The 19406-nt window shown below is 47.3% G+C and overlaps 1 protein-coding gene across 2 annotated transcripts in view; it reads right to left on the bottom strand.

Moving 5' to 3' along the window:
* Positions 1 to 6533: 6533 nt before the first annotated feature.
* Positions 6534 to 19406, bottom strand: part of LAMA1 (laminin subunit alpha 1) — a 148532-nt gene continuing 135659 nt past the window's right edge. For both annotated transcript variants that reach the window (XM_046671019.1, XM_046671020.1), the window contains exons 56-63: positions 18373 to 18508; positions 16913 to 17025; positions 13064 to 13253; positions 12357 to 12515; positions 11410 to 11563; positions 10033 to 10166; positions 7542 to 7764; positions 6534 to 6906 (exon numbers count right to left, since the gene is read on the bottom strand). In XM_046671019.1, coding sequence (XP_046526975.1) covers positions 6746 to 6906; positions 7542 to 7764; positions 10033 to 10166; positions 11410 to 11563; positions 12357 to 12515; positions 13064 to 13253; positions 16913 to 17025; positions 18373 to 18508 — 1270 coding nt within the window. In that variant the 3' untranslated portion in view covers positions 6534 to 6745. The remainder of the gene's footprint in view (positions 6907 to 7541; positions 7765 to 10032; positions 10167 to 11409; positions 11564 to 12356; positions 12516 to 13063; positions 13254 to 16912; positions 17026 to 18372; positions 18509 to 19406) is intronic.

The raw sequence follows: 19406 nt of genomic DNA, 5'->3' as shown, positions 1-19406 counted from the left end.
GTCTATCCAGACTGCTATAACTTTCTCCACATCAGCAATAGGCTGTTTCATTTTCTTAGCATTCCTGTGTTCACGGGAATAGCACTTTTAATTTCCTTCGAGAACTTTTCCTTTGCATTCACAACTTGGCTGACCTGGTGCAAGAGGCCTAGATTTTGGCCTGTCTCAGCTTTCAACATGTCTTCTTCATAAGCTGGATCATTTCTAGCTTTTGATCTAAAGTGAGACTCTTCCTTTCACTTGAACACTTAGGGGCCATTGCAGAGTTATTAATTGACCTAATTTCAGTATTGTTGTGTCTCAGCGAATAGGGAGGCCCAAGGAGAGGGAGAGATCAGAAAACACACATTTACCAATTAAGTTCACTGTCTTATATGGGTGTGGTTCATGGTGCCCCAAAACAATCGCAATAGTAACACCAAACATTACCGATCACCAATCACCATAATAAATATAATAATAATGAAAAAGTTAGAAATATTGCAAGAATTACCAAAATGTGACACAGAGACGAGAAGTGAGCAAACGCTATTGGAGAAATGGCGCCGACAGACTCGCTCAATGCAGGGTTGCCACAAACCTTCCATTTCTAAGAAATACAGAATCCGTGAAGCACAATAAAACAGGGTATGCCTTATTATGTGTTGAGACATTGTTTTTGAGTTTATTCTGTATGGAGTTTGCTAAGTGTCTTGAATCTGTAAATTTATGTCTTTCACTAAATTTGGGGAGTTTTTTTGACATTCTTGCTGAAAATACTTTTTCTGTTCTAACGTCCTTCTCTTCCACCTCTGAGACTCTAATAAAGCTATGTTAGATCTTTGTGTGTTCTGTACAGGTAACTGACACTTGGGGCTTATTTTTCTGATCTTTCTCTCTCTGTTGGTAGGCTGGGTAATTTCTATTGTTCTATCACTGATCCTTTCCTTTATCATCTTCATTCTGACATTGAGTCCATCCAGTGATTTTTTGTTTTTTGGCCTCAGATACTGTATTTTTCAGTTCAATAATTTTCAATTGGTTGCTTTTTCTATTTTCCATTTCTCTGTTGAGAATTTGTATCACTTCATTCATATAAAATGTGTTTTCCCTGGACCTTACGAAGCATGGATATAATAGTTGCTTTAAGGTCTTTGATAATTCCATGTTGAGATTGCCATTTATTGAATGTTTTTTTCCTCGAGAATTAGTCCTCTTTTCCTGGTTGTGTGTATGTTGAGAGATTTTGAATTAAATCCTGGGCATTGTGAATGTTATGTAGTCTAGACTCTGGGTCCTGTTGTAAGCCAGGGAGAATTGTTTATGTTTTCTGTTTTGGTAAGAAATCAACTAGGGGATGTTCAGACAATAAGTTCTATCCCATTTTCTGTTGTTATATCAATTAAAAAACACACACTTGCATACCTTCCCACTGTGGGGACTGCTGTAAGGGTCAGCAATAATTCATTGATTTGCCTAGTCACTTTATTGGTTTACAATTCCTCTCCTCCTTTTTTCCCCCCAATTTACTCAATTCCAATATAACACCGAGAAAAGAGGAGAGAGTGTTCCCTTGGAGGTTAGCCTACTAAGAAGTGTTTTCTTTAGTTCACTTTTGATCTTACCTAGAAGATCAAAGCTTTCCATAGAGGCTTCCCCGTTTGAACCTTTCTCTCCAGCCAGACTCAATAACTGTAGCCTCCCAGATCATTTCCTACTTTTTCTTTTGTCCTTCTCACTCACACTTCTTCTTATATTCCATGTTCAACTTAACCAAACTTCGAGGGTACAGAATTTCATTGAAATCACATAGTATTCATCAGACTCACTAACTTCCTAGCCACACCTAAATTCCGCTTACCTTTCTAGTCTGGTTGCAAAGCCCCAGTTGTAACCTCTGGTTTGCAAGCTCCCACCTGCTCCCTCCATTGATGTTCTTTCCCTGATTTTTCTCTTCCGATTCTCTAATAGGGACACAACTCAGCTTTCTTCAATTTTTATCAAAGTGTTTACAGTTTTTTATTCATAACAGATAATCACATTTGGATTTTGAACACATGCTAAAAATTAAATTATTGATGAAATGCTTATAATGATTCTGGCTAAAATAAACGGCCATAAACTTGACTCTTTCATAGCTACGAAATTACTCGAATTATGTAAACAGAGACCACAGCTCTTCAATATTCAAAGTGGAGTTTGTATTTTAATACTTTATAAAAGTGTTATGCACAACATGTACTGTGAGAAGAAAATATCGTTTCCAAATTGTGTTGCTCAGAGAGAAAAAAATGATTTCCATTATGTTCTCACTTGGGTCCTTGCTTCAGACAACTGCTGTGGGTCCAATTGCTGGACACAGAAGGAGTTTGAAAGAAACAGCTGTGTCTTTGTAAACCTTTGAAAAAGCCCTGATGGTTTTGACATTTCAGAATATATTAAGCTGAAAATTTGAATATATCTGAATACCGTTAAGCCTATAGAACTTCTTTTGGGAATATCTTGCAAAACAGTTTGTTCTGCATTTATTTTATGCTTATTATATGATTCAGAGGAATTACATTTACAAAGAACTTTTGAGATTTCTAGGAAGAACTACCCTGCTGAGGTATTTTTAGAAAAAAATTAACTAATATTCAACAATTATTTACTAATAATCTCCCATAGGTCCTAATTATATTAGCTCTGAGAGAAATGTCCACGAAATATCCAGCACAATATAGACTTTCCAGTACCTTTGAAACAACTAGAGGATCATTTAGGACCACATACAATCTGAGGGGAAAGCTGAGCGTAACTCAGAGCCGAAAGAACAATGACAGGTCCCTCGCTGGCACAGTCAGTGCTGCACGGGGCTCTCCAGAAAGACATCAAAGACATTGGGAGATAGAAATGCAACTGCACACAGAGAATAGAGACGTGAACCACACAGACTTGACATTTATGTGGTATCATTGGAAGTGTGAAAATTATATGAAATATAATTTTTAGAGGAATATCAAGACTTCAAAATACACCTAAGAAAAAAGAGTTATCACAAGATGCTAGGAGATGTGCCCACATTCAGTCTGCTTTTCAACGCAGTCCAAGTGAAGAATATGACCTGAGGCTTTCTACTCAGGCTGTGCCTTCTTTAGACATTTGGAACTGCGCTGGAGACTGTGCCTTTAGGAACAAGTGATTCTGAGACTGATGGATAAATAACAAAGATTGTAGTTGTGAGAAGAGTCCTGGGGGGGCAGAATTGTCTCCAGTCATAGTTGCAAGCAAGGGAGAAAAACGGACAACAGTGTGGGGAGAGAGTTTATTATGGCTGAGGAGAAAATGCACGGGCTATCACGAGATGTTAACACATGCAATCAGCCATTAAAGAGTTTCTGCTGCTGGCGAAGAACGGCGTGTCCCCGCACCAAGCAGCACAGCATTGTAGGAAATCTAGCAAGACTTCCTCACTTCTTCATCACTCATTCCTCCATCTTTTAGACAAATTATTACCTTTAGAAAATAAAACGTAGTGAGAAACCATTTGCAGAATCCACAAGACTGAGACTGTCGAGTCTCTAAACAGCTGCTTTATGGAAGAACCCCATCAAACCCAGCACTGCTTAGAAAATATATGTAAACACTAATGCCCAGCGAGAGTTTCTGAGCCGGTTTGCCTTCGTTGTAGTTCTAAGGTCCATCCTGATGTTTCCTCACCCAGGATCAGTGGTGATCTAGGCACACGTTGGAGGCAGCGGTGCCTAAGCCCTCTGCCCATCAGCCAGCTGTTTTGCTCCTCATTCCTCTCCATCCAGCCAGCTAGGACATCTCCCTTCACATGTTGTCACCATCCCCTCAAATTCAATCCATTCAAAACTAAGCTCATAATTTTTCTCAATTTATCTCCTGCCCATGGAACCACCATTCTCATTGCTCCCTGCTCCCTGCTGAGCCTCATAATCTTTTACTGCCTAAAGCTAACATGCTGCTGGAGCAGCAGCTCAGCCGGCTGACTCAGGCTGCACTTGCCAGCCAGTTTATGATTTCAAACGCGCCATTTTGTCACAACACTCCCCTGGCGGAAAACGCTGATGCTTCACAAGACATAGTGTCCAGGCTCCTTCCTACCTGCTTGACTTTTGGGCTCTTCGTGGTCAGGCCCCATCCACACCCTACCTGCTCGCTCTGTTCTCTCTCCGCCTGCCCACACCCCTTCTCATTACAACCAGCAGTTCCCTTTCTTTAAGCTGGGCAGCTTAGACCCATGTGTCATGCTCCACACCCCCTTCTCCAGACCCAGACACCACTGTGCATATGAAAGCACTTTGTAAATTGGGCTGCTGCCCACAAATGCTGTTATTGTGCATTTTGCAAAGCCTAGTTACAGCTACCTCTTTAAACCTTCCCAAACCTGTGTATCTCATGGCCTATAAAGTGAGGTGGTTAGATTTAGCAAATAAAAAATATAAGCTGTCATCCAACAATTAAGACATACTTATACTAACAATGTGTTTGTTATCTGAAGTTCAAATTTAACTGTGTCCTCTATGTCATCGGGCAACCTAACTCTAAAGTCCTAAATCCTGCCTTGCTGAGAGGTTAGGGAACCAGCACGAGGCCCTGCGGAGAGAGTCAGAGCCGGCTGTCTGAGCCGGGCCCAGGTTCCTTCCCGTCAAGGGGAGACAGCTAGACCCAGGTCGCTCTGCTCCGTGCTCAGTGAGAGGCCAAAGGGGAGAGACACGGGTTTTCCCTTGAGGGGATCTTTTAAGAGAGGCCTTGTAAATAGTTATAACCACGAAAGACCCACACTCTGTTTCAGCTCTATTAATAAGGGGGAGGGGGGCGGCAGGGGGTGAGGGGCGGCAGGGGCTGAGGGAGGGAAGGGAGTGAAGTACACTGCAGCTCTACAATCTGCTCGCCGTTCTGGTTAGGGTCAGCCCCTCACCCAGCGTGGCGGATGCGCTCGGGCATGCCGAGCCATCCCGCCCGCTTGTAGCGGTCTCCGTTGGAGAGCACAGAGGAGCCCCGCGCCCTGGAGAGCCCAGCGCACGGCGAGGGCCCGCGCACAGGAGAGCCCCGCGCCCTGGAGAGCCCAGCGCATGGCGAGGGCCCGCGCACAGGAGAGCCCCGCGCACTGCGAGGGCCCCGCGCAGTCCCTGCGGAGACGGCAAAGGCCCGTCCGCGCCCAGTGGCCCGGGGGAGCCGCCTGGAGACTGCGGCGGTCTGCATTCCCTAGACTGCCAGGCGCTGAAGAACAGTCAGCAGCGCCCAGTTGGCTGCTGCCTTCTCTGCTGTCTTCACGCGGATGTATACAAACGTCAGAGGCTTTGGCCGGGAGGTGCAGAGTGCCACCAGGGTTCAGAAACAGCACGGCACAGAAGAGGGCCGGGGACCAGGATGGCCGCTGCCTGCCTTGTTCATGAGAGGAGAACCTCTCACAGAAGTAGAGATTAAGTCTGTCACTTTCCATATTGAGAAGTAGGTCCTTGCTAAGAGGCAGAGGCTTTTCTCCAGGCGAGCCTTTGAAAAGTGAACCATTCTTCTGAAGCACATGGGATAGCAGTCGTCTTGATCCCAGCCAAGGCGCCGGAGCAGAACTCAAATACAGTCAGAGGGAACCAAGTAAGACTTCTGAAATCTGGGTTTAAAACTGCTTAGTTCATTAAAAGAATATACGTATGTGGCTTTTAAATTGTCCTTTCAAAATTACACACATTTTCCCAGAAAAAATAGATGATCATGGAAAACTGCCTCATCCCAAGGGGTGAAAATAAAATTGACAGTAAAAAAAGAGCTAACTAGTTGTGATGCCATTTTTTTTTTTTATCCTGCAAATGCTCTGTTAGGTCCTTGATGATACCAGCCCTGATATCAGTTTCCCTATGTTAAACCCAGCAGGTTAAAACCAAAACACTCTTTCCCTGCTTACTCCCTGGCTCCAGTTCCAGAATTCACTGTCCTCCATGGAGACAAACAGCCAAGGACAAGCACCTGGATTCATTATCTCCTGCCTGCAAGGAGATGCAAGCTGGTGGGAAAGCTCTGACCAGCAAGGTCACGGGTTCCCCCTCCCCTACCTAAAACCCCCAATAAAAACCCTTCCTATTGGCTTTTCTGGGAGATTGGGTTAGCTGCCCTTTCTCCTTGCTCAGTGCTGTATAATAATAAAGTCCTACATTCTTCCACTACACCTGGTGTCAGAGATTGGCTTGCTGAGCAACGGGTGAGCGAACTCACCTCAGGTTCGATATCACTGATGGAACAAGGATGCATCTGAAGGAGGTTCTGTCTGCTTCCTGTGTCCCTTTGCCCCTGTGACTTCCTGGAGCCCATAGGAAGGCTTATGTGGCAAACAGCTGGTGCCTTCTGCTGGAACATAACCAACAGCATTGCTTGTCTGTTGTGGAAATTGGAGCTTAAAATTTGGGTAAAGAAATGAAAGTATTCATACTCTAATCTATTATAGTTTGTAGTGATATTTTGTTTTCTAAAAGCTCAAAATGTAAAACATAAAATACCATCAAGTAATCAACAGAATGTTCAATGTTTACAAAGATTCATTAAAAAAACTTCAGAGAATCAATGAATCCAATTTACATTTTAAACTATTTAATAGAGGTATCTGTTGTACATGTCGCTTTAGTTTAACATAAACACAAAGTTTCTCTCAGGAAACACTTAACCTGAGTTGGAAATGAAATCTGAACTGAAGAGATTTTAATCACAAAAGTAATTCTCCTCAAAATATAAGCAATGACTGCCAGCTGAGGAGCCTCCCTGAAGTTCAGGGCTCAGCCCCAGGACAGGAATGAGGGAAAACGCCTTGAAGGTGGAAAGCTCTGCTGAAGTCGCAGGACTGCACTTGCGGGCCCTGAAGGAGTGCGAGCTTTCTCAGACAGCCCCGGAAGGAGGTCTGGCTGCTCAGGCAGTTTTGTCTCACATCAGCTGTTCAGGAAAGAACAAAAGGTAAGTGTTGCTTAATTTTGTTAAATGATAGCACATGGATAGCACGATAGGAGCAAAAATAATCTCAAGTGGCTTCTGTATCAAAACTAGGATAGTATTCTTCCACTTACGTGGCTTCAGTAATAGCATGTCAATGAAAACTTCTAATATGTAATAATTTTAAGGCCGAGTTGTGACTTAAAAAATCATAAAAGAGATGTTTATTTTATTATCATTTGTAACAATTACTTGAAATTCTGGAATGCATAACTTAATCCAAAATCAATGTGAGAGTGTAAGACAATGTTTGTCCTCTAAAATGATGACCCACCCAAAATGATTCCCTGCTCTGGGAGTCGTCTAAGACGATTCGCCTCAGTCAAAGCATCCAGCTTAGTTTACGTCACACACAGTGTTCTCACAGTCTTACCTAATGATCCATTTATGTGTGTAGATTATTTTAATTTTTCCAAGACTTCCTAGGTATTTGAAATAGCTTTTCTAAAATGGTAAAGGATTTGTCACCCGAACCTTGTATTTTTCTTAATCTCTATTCTATAGTCACTTGAACTGAGGCTTCTCCCAGTGCCAATGCCCCTTGAAAGCGAACGAGCAGACCAGACGTCCGCACGTACCAGGATAGCCACCCACATAAATGGGATTGTTGGTGTCTGCCGAGGTGGACTGCGGATGTGGACTTTCAGCACGAACTGCGTTCCCATCAACGATCAGAACCACGCGGTGTTTGCTTTTGTTAGCTTGAAGTGTGTGCCATTTCCCATCGCAGACAGCACTGGTAGCTTTGGGCTCGTATGTGGCTGTTACCCTTCCAGCGCCATTGTTAACATGAAACAAGATCTAAACAAACAACAGACACAAGTGAATATCTTGGGGAATTTTTCCATATTTAAGGAACACAGTCCATTTATATAATGCTCTTGTCGTGGATAAAATCTAAGATTCTGCTAAAAAGGAGGGCTCACTATGAAAAACAAATAATAGTTCTGAAAAACAGCCTCTTAAAGGATTCAGATGCCATCTTATTCCTCAAATTTCAGAAAGAGCAAATGAGCACATGCATGGGAGCAGGCTGAGCCACCAGCTTAGCACTGCATCCTCAGCTCAGTGCTCATTTTCAGGACAGCAGGAGCTGGCAGTTTACTGAGGGTGTCAGTTCATGGCAGTCACTGGCACCCATGAAGGGAAATTTACTAACTCCCTTCTGACTACAGATGCCCCACCACAGCGAGCGGTAACACAGAAAAACCTGACCTGCAAAAGATGGGAGAGAAGAATCATAAGTATACTGTTGTAAGGTTCTTATGCTATATGGGAAGCTACTCAGTATTAATTATTTCAAGATAGACTGTGACAAACTCAAGTTGTGTATTATGAACCCTGGGAAACCACTAAAAATGTTTTAAACAATAAATAATAAGCCAATAATAGAGGTAAAACTACATCAGAAACTACATTTTTTTGTAACTATTATACTTCTGGTAACATTTTTTGAGACGTCATGTAAAATATGCAAAATTTTTCAAAATTTTTTTAAAGTACAGATGAGGAAAAAGCTGGGTCCAAGCCACAGTGTAAAGAGGCAGCAATATGATGTAGAGGCAGTTTTGTTTTGACACGAGGATGAAGTGAGAGGGGAGAAGAGGCAGAGAGCAAAAGGTCAGATGGGACTTCCTTCCATCGGCCCCACGCCCATCCTAGGATATCCTAGGAACCAAAAACCCAGTGCGGGGTAAGTAGAAAAATACTGCAGCATAGAGACTTGTTCCTTGCCTTCCCAGAGGCAGTAGCTCAAGAAGATTCTAGCATCTTGGTCCCACAACAACATGAGTTGAACACAGTGCAGTAGAAATGGTGGCAACATGCACTTAGGTAGAGAGAGAAGCAGAGAGACCACCGCCCTGCTTCCCCATGGCCTGTGAGTGGCACGGCAGACACTCCCAAGTTCTCATCCCACTCTCTGGGGCACATGGAAGGGGGCTGCAGGTGAAGGGGCAGCACGCTCATGACAGCTGGGATGGGAAGCCTGATCTGCAAGGGGTGTTGGCCCAATCTCCAGGAGCCGTTCCCACGCACTGGCACTGCTCCTCTCACTCCTGAAACCTCAGATTGCTCCTTGCAACCGGCCATGGACAACTGGCCTAGTGCACAAAAGACAGAGGCTGTGCCTGAAGACCGGGAGAGTTGGGCTCTCTCCTCAACTGCTGGCAGGAGAGAGCCCGCAGAAAAGAAAAAGAGCAATCAAGACTCCCTTCCCTCACATCTTGCCTGCACCCAAGTGGCCCCAAAGGGGAGAGGAAGAAGAATGAGAATCAGAGAAACTCAGAAGGAGGCAGTTTGAAAGCAGTTTGATACATGCAAGAAACCTGGATGAACCACCAGGAAATGAAGCTGAGTGTGCAAAGCCAATCTCAAGAGGACATACACTGCATGATTTCATTTCTGTGACACCCGTGAAATAACAGTTAGGTGGAGAACAGCTCAGTGGTTGGCAGAGATGAGGGAGGCAGGGGGAGGGAGTCGGTGTGGCTGTGGAGGGGCAGCCCGAGGGCGCCTGGTGGAATGGTATAATTAGCTTGATTGTGGTGGTGGGTACACAAAGCCACACACGTGGTAAAATTGTGTAGAGCTACACACACACGTACATGTATAACTAGCGCCACTGTAAAAACTGTGGATTGTGCCAATGTCACTTTTATGGATTTGATGTCCTAGAGATATGCAAGATGCAAACACCGGGGGAGCCTGGGTGAGGGGTGCATGAGGACCTCCTTGTACATTTCACTGCAACTTCCTGTGAATCTATAATTACTTCCAAAGAAAAAGTTAACAAATATTAGGGAGGGTGACAACTTACTTTCAGATGGTCCAGGGAAAAAAGTTCTTTGACGTAGTTGCAATTTTGCTTTAAATTTAATTTCAAAATTATAAAAGAAGTTACTTTTAAGAAACTTTTTAGGATTATCTATTTTTTAATATTAACTGAACCTTTCCTCCATTCCATTAAAGTGGATAACTGGAAATTGGATCTAGGTATTTCTACTGATTCTCAACTGCTCTGTTTCCGACACTGGGTGAGGAGCAACCCCATTAAGATGAAGCACCTACCTTGCCATTTACAATCTCCAATCCAATGGCGTCCACTTTGGCACTGCTGATGCCCAGGAGGACGCCGTTCTCTGAGGAGGTACGGAACTCCAGGGTGATGTTCACGTCTGATCCGACTCTGTAGCCTTCTTTGGCTGAAAACACAAGGATGGCCCAGAGGAAGGGGTGAGCCCTGCTGGCCCAGGAAGGCCCCGGCCCAGAGAGGCCACAGGCTGGCTGACTGCATTCTGGCTCCCAACTGAGGGTCAGGACACCTAGTTCTAGCTCTTTCTCTGGATCCAGCGCCATCCCCACAAGCAAGTCACCTCTGAGCCTCAGCTTCCACATCATTTTTAAAAAAGACGTGCAGTCAGCTGGGCTAAGCCAGACTAGAGCCGAAGGAGGCACGTCCTCTCATCTAGAGCCACGCAGGGCAACAATCAGTAGGGGCTGATCCATATAATCCCTTCGTCATCTATCAGGGAATAGTCCACTTTACTTTCCCAACATCTCCGTACCAGTATCTGATCATTTACTGAGTGTATCAGTCAGAGTGCACACTAGCTTTTTTTAAAAGTGGGGATTTAATCGAATGAACCTTTTATTCGGGCGATAGAGAAGCCGAGCTGGGGATATTCTGATAGCAGGCAGTGGCTACCACGCCCAGGGCTGAAGGAAGGGTGGGAAGGTGGTGGCCAGGGTGAAGGAGAGGGGTGTGCTGGCTTCTCCCTCCCTCCATCTCCCGCCCAGCCCTCCGGGGAGCCTGAGGCTAAGAGCCAGACGCAGGTAGTCCCTGTGACGGAAGGCAGAACACGCCCTGGTTCTGAGTGCAAACAGGACGTTACCTGGCAAATCAAGTCCCTAAAATGGGGAGGGACGTCAGATCCATTCCAAGGGCCTGTTCTAAGCCCCCAGGCATTTACACTCTAAGGCAGCTGAGAGATTTAAATTCCACTACTTCTAATTGGTTAAATTTTCAACATCTAAATGGAGTTTATTTCTTCATCAAATCTGACTTGGACTTGGCTGGCCGGTCTAGACATTTTATGCTGCTGATTTTTAGTTCAAAGGCCCCCTTTAACTTGAAGAGTGAGAGCATGGCTCACACAAATTTGGGGAAGGTACAGATGATGTCAGCACCACACGTTCCCCTCTGTCAGGAGCTGTACCACTCCCGGGGGAGGCAGACTCGGCCAGGCGGTTGGGACGGCAAACAGGTGAGAAGTCTCTTACATCAGAAGTTGAGAAATGAGAATAAACTGGAGCACTGAACTAAATGTGGTCAGGCTGCAGCCTTGGCCGGTGGGTCCTGTCTGATCACAGAATTCTCGGATCCGCACCGTCCTAGAGTGCAGGTGAATCCCAAAGACTTCTTTCAAGATTGTTGATAATACATACCAAAGGCTGCATAGCCACTTCCTTCAAAGAAAGTTCCTTCCTGGGCCACTGCATAGCACCTGGTTACTGCAAACGCAGACACTGGGCTGTCCTTGTCCAGCTGTTTGCTGTTCACTGTCACCTCCCCAATGCAGGCAGGGATGCTGTGGGTGATCTAAACCAAGTGATGTGAGAGTGGATGGGGGCTATCATGAGAAAGGCAACGGCAGATTTTTCCTATAGTTCAACAAAACACATTCAAATATGATTTTTTGGTTTTTAAAATCTAATTGCTGCAATATTTCACATGAATGTCTAACATAAAGCTACTATTTGAGTATCTTTGCTAATAATGCAGTAAAGGTATTTTCTATTATTTTGACTAAACAGTGTGTTATTTAATCAAGAAATCCAGAAAGTGGAGTTTTCAGGGGCCAGCCCTGTGGCAGAGTGGTTAAGTTCGTGTGCTCTGCTTCCGTGGTCCAGGGTTTCGCCGGTTCGGATCCCGGGCGTGTACCTAACACCACTCATCAGGCCGTGCTGAGGCGGTGTCCCACATGGCACAACCAGAGGCACTCACAGCTAGCATATACAACTACGTACCGGGGGGCTTTGGGGAGAAGAAAAAAAAAAAGAAGAAGGTTGGCAACAGTTGTTAACTCAGGTGCCAATCTTTTAAAAAAAAAAAGAAAACAAAGAATGCGGAATTTTCTAATTTGCAAATACAGATTCACTGGACTTTCCTGTGGCCAAGTGGCTGTGGAAAGGGAAATATTCATTAACTAACAGGCAGGTCAGGCTTTAAGGGGAAGCCCCAATACACAATCTAGGCATGTGGTCTGAAAGGTTTGCATCTTGCAGCCAAGCCCCAGATCCAAACAAGATAAGTTAAACATCAACATGTTCCTCTACAAAATAAACCCAGCCACAATGAAGGAAATGGGCCCTGCAGAGGAAAGGCGGCTCACGTGTCCAGTGTCTCTGGGCCTGTAGTCAGAGGGCAGGCCGCCCAGGTACAGCTTCCCTTCCACATCCAGCGCAGTCCCGTCTCCCACCATGGGCACCATCGGGGAATCCTGGCCGTCAACTGTCACGAAGCCCTTTCTTTTCAAATACTCTGTCTTAACCTGGAGCAAAATGAAAACATGCATAATTGTTAAGGGATCTGAGAAAACCGTAACAGATGCTTGTGAGCAAGGTCTGTCCGCTGTGGCTGTGATGACCTGAATGAAACCCTCAGACTGTTTGTTACACAGTGCGTGCTGAGAAGAGACCGAGCCTGGCAGAAGACAGGAAGCAGGCACAGGTGAGAGAAAGTGCTCCAGAGTCCTAGTTATAAGACGGCAAACGCCAGGCTCTCAGGTTTGGCCCCCTCATGCCCCCGGCGGGCTTCATTTACTTCTTGTCAAGTTGACAACATTTCTCGTACCTTTCATTCATTCCACCAAGGTTTGCTGGGTGCCCCTTAGGTGTCCGGCACTGAGCTAGGTCTGGGATATTTCAGGAAGCAGAAAAGGTCCCTGCCTGCAAGGAGCTTACATTCTATAGGGGAGATAGCAGACACAAAGCAAACTAGATGTCACAGGGAGTAACTTCACTCCAGGGAAATGGAGCGGACACAGAGGATGGATGGAATAAAGCTCAGGTGAGTGATCACAAGCTCCTGAGAGCGTACCGTGTGCCACTTGCCGTCGTTGAGCAGCGCGGGGTGGGAGACCTTTGTTCTGCCTTTCCCAAGGTCAAACAGGAAGTGGAGGCGGCCCCCCAGCAGCTGGAGGGTGGCGTAATCAACGTGGTTCTGATGGGCCATGTAGTAGATCAGACCGCTGGAGGCAAACGTTCGGAGACTGAGCTGAACCGAGAGCCTGGAGGAAAACAAGAGCCAAGCCCTCAGACAGGAATAAGTTTTCCCTTGTATTTTTTAAAATAAAGAGAGAACTCAGTAATTATTTCAACATTTATATTTAATATCTCAGGCGAGAGTCATCCATTCCTTCCTTCATTTATCCATCCACTCATTCAACTCACGGTTACAGGACCTGCATCTGCCAGGAAGTGTGCTAGGAGCTGAAGCTAAGGCAGTGCACAGAGGAAGCCCCTTCTCTCACGACACTAGCACCAGAAATACATCAGAGAGTGAAAATTGGGTCATGTAGAGGCCAACGGTGGCTACCTTACATAGACAGGGCAGGCCACTCTGAAGGATGCTATTTCAGCTGAGGTCTCTGACAGGCGGAGCAGGCCCCACAAAGCTGAGCAGGAAGGGCCTGCAGTTTGTTTTTAGACACACAGAGAATGTTAAAACAGTGAACTGATTATGCCGGACAGCCAGGAGTCCTCAAGTGTGGCCACGTGGGAGACGGAACCACACAGGCTGGAGGCAAGGTTGCGTCTGGGTGTCCTCCCACAGAAAGAAGTGCAACGTCACTAAGGCACAGGGGACAGGGAAAGGAGAACGTGGCTCCATCCTCAGGGATGAGGGGTTCTGACAAGTCACAGGAGGGTTTTAAGAAGGGGAATGGGCATGATTGATTTACATCTTAAAAAGAATCTCCGATGTGAAGAACAAATCAGATGGGCAAGGTGACAGCAGGTGTCAGGCAGGTGGCTGTCACAACAGTGCATAGAGGCAGGAAGGTGCTCAGACCAGGGTGATGGTGGGGAGGCAGAGGGGGTGAATAATTTATAAAATGTTAGCATCTGTTACAGTTTTCTCAGATCCCTTTACATTACGCATGTTTTCGTTTTGCTCCAGGTTAAGATAGAGTATTTGAAAAGAAAGGGCTTCGTGACAGTTGACGGCCAGGATTCCCCGATGGTGCCCATGGTGAGAGACCAGACCGCACTGGATGTGGAAGGGAAGCTGTACCTGGGCGGCCTACCCTCTGACTACAGGGCTAGGGACACTGGACACATGAGCAGCATTTCCTCTGTGGGGCCCATTTTACCTTCAAATCTCTAAACTGCCTTAGAATGTAAATTCCTCGAGGCTTAGAACTAGCCCTTGTAATGAAGAAGCAACAGGACTTGCTGATGGACGGAATTTGGAGAGTGAGGGAAAGAAAATAACAACCAGCAGGTTTGGGCCTGGGGGAACCAGGTAAACAGTGATGATGTCCACAGAGATGGCAAAGACCAGGACAGCAGGTTTGAGTGAAGACTGAATTCTCTTTTGGGGTGTTGAGGTCAAGGAGCCTGTCCCACTCCACCTGGAGATGTCGAGTAGCCAGTTGGGTATAGGACGCATGAGTTCTAAGTGGAGGTCAGGGCTAGAGATGTGGTTGTGGGTGCAAACAGATAGTATTTTAAAGCCATTGGAATATAGAAGGCCAGCCTGGGAGAATATGTGGAAGGGGCCCTGGGCCTTCTATGACAGAAGAGGAGCCTGCAAAGGAAACTGAGGAGGGGCAGGCAGGGAGAGAGCAGGACATCACGGGAGCCTGGGCTGTGACAGCCAAGGATGCTGGGAGGCTAAGCGTGCGTGGTGCTGCTGAGGGCCCAGCAGAGAAGGCACCCGGGGTGGGGCCCAGCAGGGCTCGGGTGACTGTGGTGGCGGGCCGGGTGGGTCGGGGAAGGAACGGGAGGTGAGGTGAGGCAGGCCACCACGTAAGGCAGCTCTTTCAAGAAGCCTTACTGTGAGACAGGGCCAGGACACTGCGCATGTTTTGGGGGTGCGTGAATTCTCCTGGAGAGTTTCTGTTTTAAAAGTGAGAAACTGCTAGAGGGAGTGGTTACCAGCAGAGACGCTGCAGCCTCAGTGCCTGGTCTGAATGTTAGCTCTGCTGTGTGCCTATGAGCAGATGACTTAACTTTCCTGTGCCTCCATTTCCTGTCTATGAAACTACGGTACTAATACCTTCCTCACAGGATAATTATGGAGTAAGGTAGGGGGGTGTGTAAAATGCTGAGACAGTCTCTGGCACAGTGTTGGCTTCTCTTCTATCACTGCTGCTGATGGGGGCACAATGCTGTCTGCGTGCCGATGGGAATCGTGCATGAAACGGAGCAGTGGGTGCCGCTGATGTTCTGGAGGGGAGAGAGGTGACGGGACCTGGAGGGCTAGCAAGGGAACAAGGACCCTTCCTGCGTGGTGGCAGGGGAAGAGGCGGAGGGTGGGGCAAAGGCAGGGGGTGCTCTCATGGTGGGGGACAGACTCAGGAGTTCAACCTCTCTTCTCAAGGAGGCAAGTCACCAGCTGGGGCGTGAAGAGAAGCTGTAGGGATGTACAGCGTTTTCAGACCAGAGAAGCTTGAAAAATTAAAACTGTATTCGCTCCCCATGTAGTTTGCAGGTTTCATCTGAGATTCGTAGCAATGGCTATAACGTCGAACCAGGTAGGAAAGAGAGGGGCATTTCTGCGGCCTTGACCACCAGCTTGGGTTCTGGCCTGGATTAGGCCAAGTGCAGGCTTCACCTGCGGCCACAGTGGAAGAGACAAGAGGATGAAGGAAGTTTGCAGGGAACATGTGTAATAAAGGCAGCAAACCTATTTGGGTGGGGAAAAATTGTGGTGTGGGGGCTGGAGAGGGGAGTGATGAGCATGAGAAAGCATGAGGGCCTGGAGGCCTGGATGCAGCTCAGGAGCCGCTGGAGCGGGAGGTAACGGCGTGCAGATGCGGAGAAGGCTGGTTAACAGCATGCGGAAAGTAGAGACTCGGGAGGGAGGATAGACACAGGAAGAGCCAAGGGTACGGCCACAGGGAGAAGCGGCTGAGCAGCAAGGAGGAAAAGACCCCCAACACATGGGAGCCAGAGGACTCGAAAGGTCCGGCCTTGGGTGGCTGCAGAATTCATGGAGAACAACGGCCGGAGTGGTAGGAAAACGACCCCGAGCCCAGGTCTGAGGAGGGCGTGATGGGGCGGTGGTCACAGACGAGGACAATAAGAGGTGCAGAGCAGAGCAGAATCTGAAGGCGTGAACTTCCCATGAGCTGGAGATTCAAAGGCGGAGGGAGGAGGAATGTGGAATCCGGAGGGACCTCGGGCGGCTCCAGGCCTCGAGACCTGTGGGACGTGAGCTGGCTTCATGGAAGAGGAGTCCTTGGGGACAGGCGGGTGTGAGGGCCAGAGGGAATGTGCAGATGGGTGTGGCGGTGGCACCAAGTTTTAGGAAGCACAGTGAAAGAGTGTGGGTAGACAACTTTATCAGATTAGCAAGAGTTTACAGCAGAATGGGGCTGAAAGTCCAGAGGATGATAGATGCAGAGGCCTTGGGATTCTGGAGTGAACAGCGAGCTCCATGGATACTTAGGGGCTTTCCTCCACACACAGAGAGGAGCACCCAGCCACCAGCAAGAAGGGGTAAAGACCAACCACAGGACCCCGCTCCACCACGTTGTAGGCACTGAGTTGCACAAAGGCTACATTCCTCTCTTGCCTTCTCCCTGCTGCCAGCTGGTTGCCAGTGGAGCACTCCAAAATAAAATACAAGAAGCTTCTTCTGGAAAAGACCCGCTGCTGAAGAATGCCTCCCTGACTCATCTAGCAACGAGACGCCTCACGAGGACTTGAGAACAAAGCCTACCTCTTTCTGACAGATGACTCGTTGAAAGCCAACACGAAATGGCTGCCTTGTGTGAGGCCAAACTGGTGAGCATTGGGGACATACTCTGGGGCTTGGTCCGGGGCACACCGTTCCTGCAAGAGACGCACACAGACCCTCAGCCACGCACAGCTGGGACCCCCACTAACACATACAAGTTTTTTCCATGAACAAAACATCTCAGAAGCAATCGTATCAGAACACTAACCACCACAAATAACCACAGTGTCTGTACTGCTTTAATCTTCTTTGCTTTAAAGAATTCACTCGCCATCCTTTTCTCTCTCCAAGAAGGCAATCAGAGCTCCTGTTTTTCACCTCATTCTCACTCAAGTTCACTTAAATTGCAAAGAATTTCCATCGGACCTAAGGGGCAAAGGCCGGCAGCTCTAGGAAGAGCCCGTGAATCTGAGCAGCTTCAGGAGCAGCTGCAGCACTGCCCCAGGAAATGGGAAGTGCCCCCAGGGACAGGCCCCGCAGGGCCTCTGACTCCTCATGGACAGGAGCAAAGTGCAGCCAGGAGGAGCTGGGCTGGCAGGGGCTCTGCTCACCCCTCCACATGCCGACTCCAGACCACATGAGGCCTCAGACTCAGTTTTCCGGCTTGGGGTAGGCAGATGCTACCAAGAGAACTGTCTTGAACCCAGAGACTGGCCCTGCTTAGAAGGGACTGCTTTGTGCATGACTGTGCCATCATCTAAATAATTAGAGTGCATGCTTTCAAGCAAGGAAACCGAGAAATCAGAAAAGAGAAAAGAAAATGAAAACTAACAACTGCCGTTAAAAATATTTCATCAAAACTGGCTTTTCCTAGATGACTCAAATCTTTTTTTCTTAAAGCAACAATATGTACAATGGCTTACATAAATACCTATTTTCATGTTTCTGACTAAACCCCAAGTAACAGTGAGTCCTTATAGGAACTCGGCCAAAAAATTTGCTGTATGGCAGCCAACCGAGGGTGCCAGAGCGCTATGACCTGCAATCCGGCAACACCGTGCCATGCCATCTGCACGTGTGCTCGGAGAAGCACTCCCCGCCGGGCCTGCTCTGCTGCCCATCACAGGGACAGCCCCTGTGAAAAATGGCTCCTCTGAAAAATGGCTTCCAGCCGCTTCTGCCAATGGAAGGCAGTGCTGGGAGACTGGAGGCAGGTGAATGCACGAAGCCCCATGTTACTCTCTCCCTTGCAGCTCCAGGTGGCCCCCTGGCAGAGCCTGTCTTCTCTGTGCTTTAGTGCCCACCAGGAGACCCTCTCTGCTCAGAGTCGCTGCTTCCTTGGCAGCCCTGCTCCTAGGCTCAGGTGGCGTCTGTCATTGCTCCAGTGTGCTCAGTCAGCTTCCCAGCCCCTCTGTGACAAGGTCCCCATTTCAATATCCTCTGGGCTATGCTCTTGTTTCTGACTGGACCTGCCCGAAATGATTCAAGAAAGCCTCTCTTACTGGGCTTGGTAACGGCCGGGGCTCGGGCAGGAGCGCCTTGTCCTCTCCATGAAGAGCCGGCGGAGGCCTTTCTGCAAGAAGGCAGGTGTCCAAGTCCACTTGTTCATAGCCAACTGCACTCGTGAAATCCAAAAGTCTAGACACAAGCAAAGTGTTTTCAAAATCAATTAACAAGCCAACATATGAACAAATGTCATCTGATTACTGAACACTTAAAATCCATTAAAAACCATTAATATATTACTCACAGAGTCACCAAATTGACCACCTTTTTCAGTGACTGGAAGTCCACATATCCTATCTTACATCTTCTCTTGTTTGATTCCTCTGCCTGAAATGGCTCCCCCCACCCCAGCCCCATGTTGTCCACGTGGCCATTCCTGAACATTCCTCAAGAATCGCCTCAAACGCTCTCTGCACCCGCAGCCTGGGCTGGGCTGCCTCAGGGAAAGATTCTGTCTCTGGCCCCCAGCACTGCACAGTGGCCTCCATTAAACCTTGATTTCTTTCTCACAGGTTCTGTTTGCCAGGAAGTCGTAAACTACACTGGTCATAAGTCCCTTTACTCTGCAGCCTTTGTAACCCATCCCCTCTCCGTGCACACCCTACTAGCAGTTTCCTAGGACCCAGCTGCGAACAGCACAGAAACATTTCTGCCCTACTGAATTCCCAGCCTCATGGCTTTCAGGAGCAAGAAAATGCCTAATCAATCAGTTAATTAACAAACAGACAATTGGGTAAATAAATATATCAACTGTACAAATAACTAAACTGAGGTTCTGACATTATAATTGTGTTGAAACCCAATGCAACATTTTATTCTTTTGAATTTCAAAGACTCTTAAGAGGTTCTTTCACAGAGGACACTGCGACCACGGAGGATCCAAGTCTTTGCTCAAGGTCATAAGCCAAGTCAGCAGCCCAGCTAAGGGGACAGTGCCAGGCTGGTCTCCCGGCGCTCAGCGCACACACACTTTCTCCTGTGCAGACTCTGGTCCCCCCAGGTCAGAGCACGGCTTCAGTCCCACCCGCAC

The sequence above is a fragment of the Equus quagga genome, chromosome 9 (assembly GCF_021613505.1).
Source record: "Equus quagga isolate Etosha38 chromosome 9, UCLA_HA_Equagga_1.0, whole genome shotgun sequence".
In the NCBI taxonomy this organism is placed as follows: Eukaryota; Metazoa; Chordata; class Mammalia; order Perissodactyla; family Equidae; genus Equus; species Equus quagga.
Note: the sequence above shows the minus strand (reverse complement) of the source record. Positions and strands in the feature narration are given on the sequence as shown.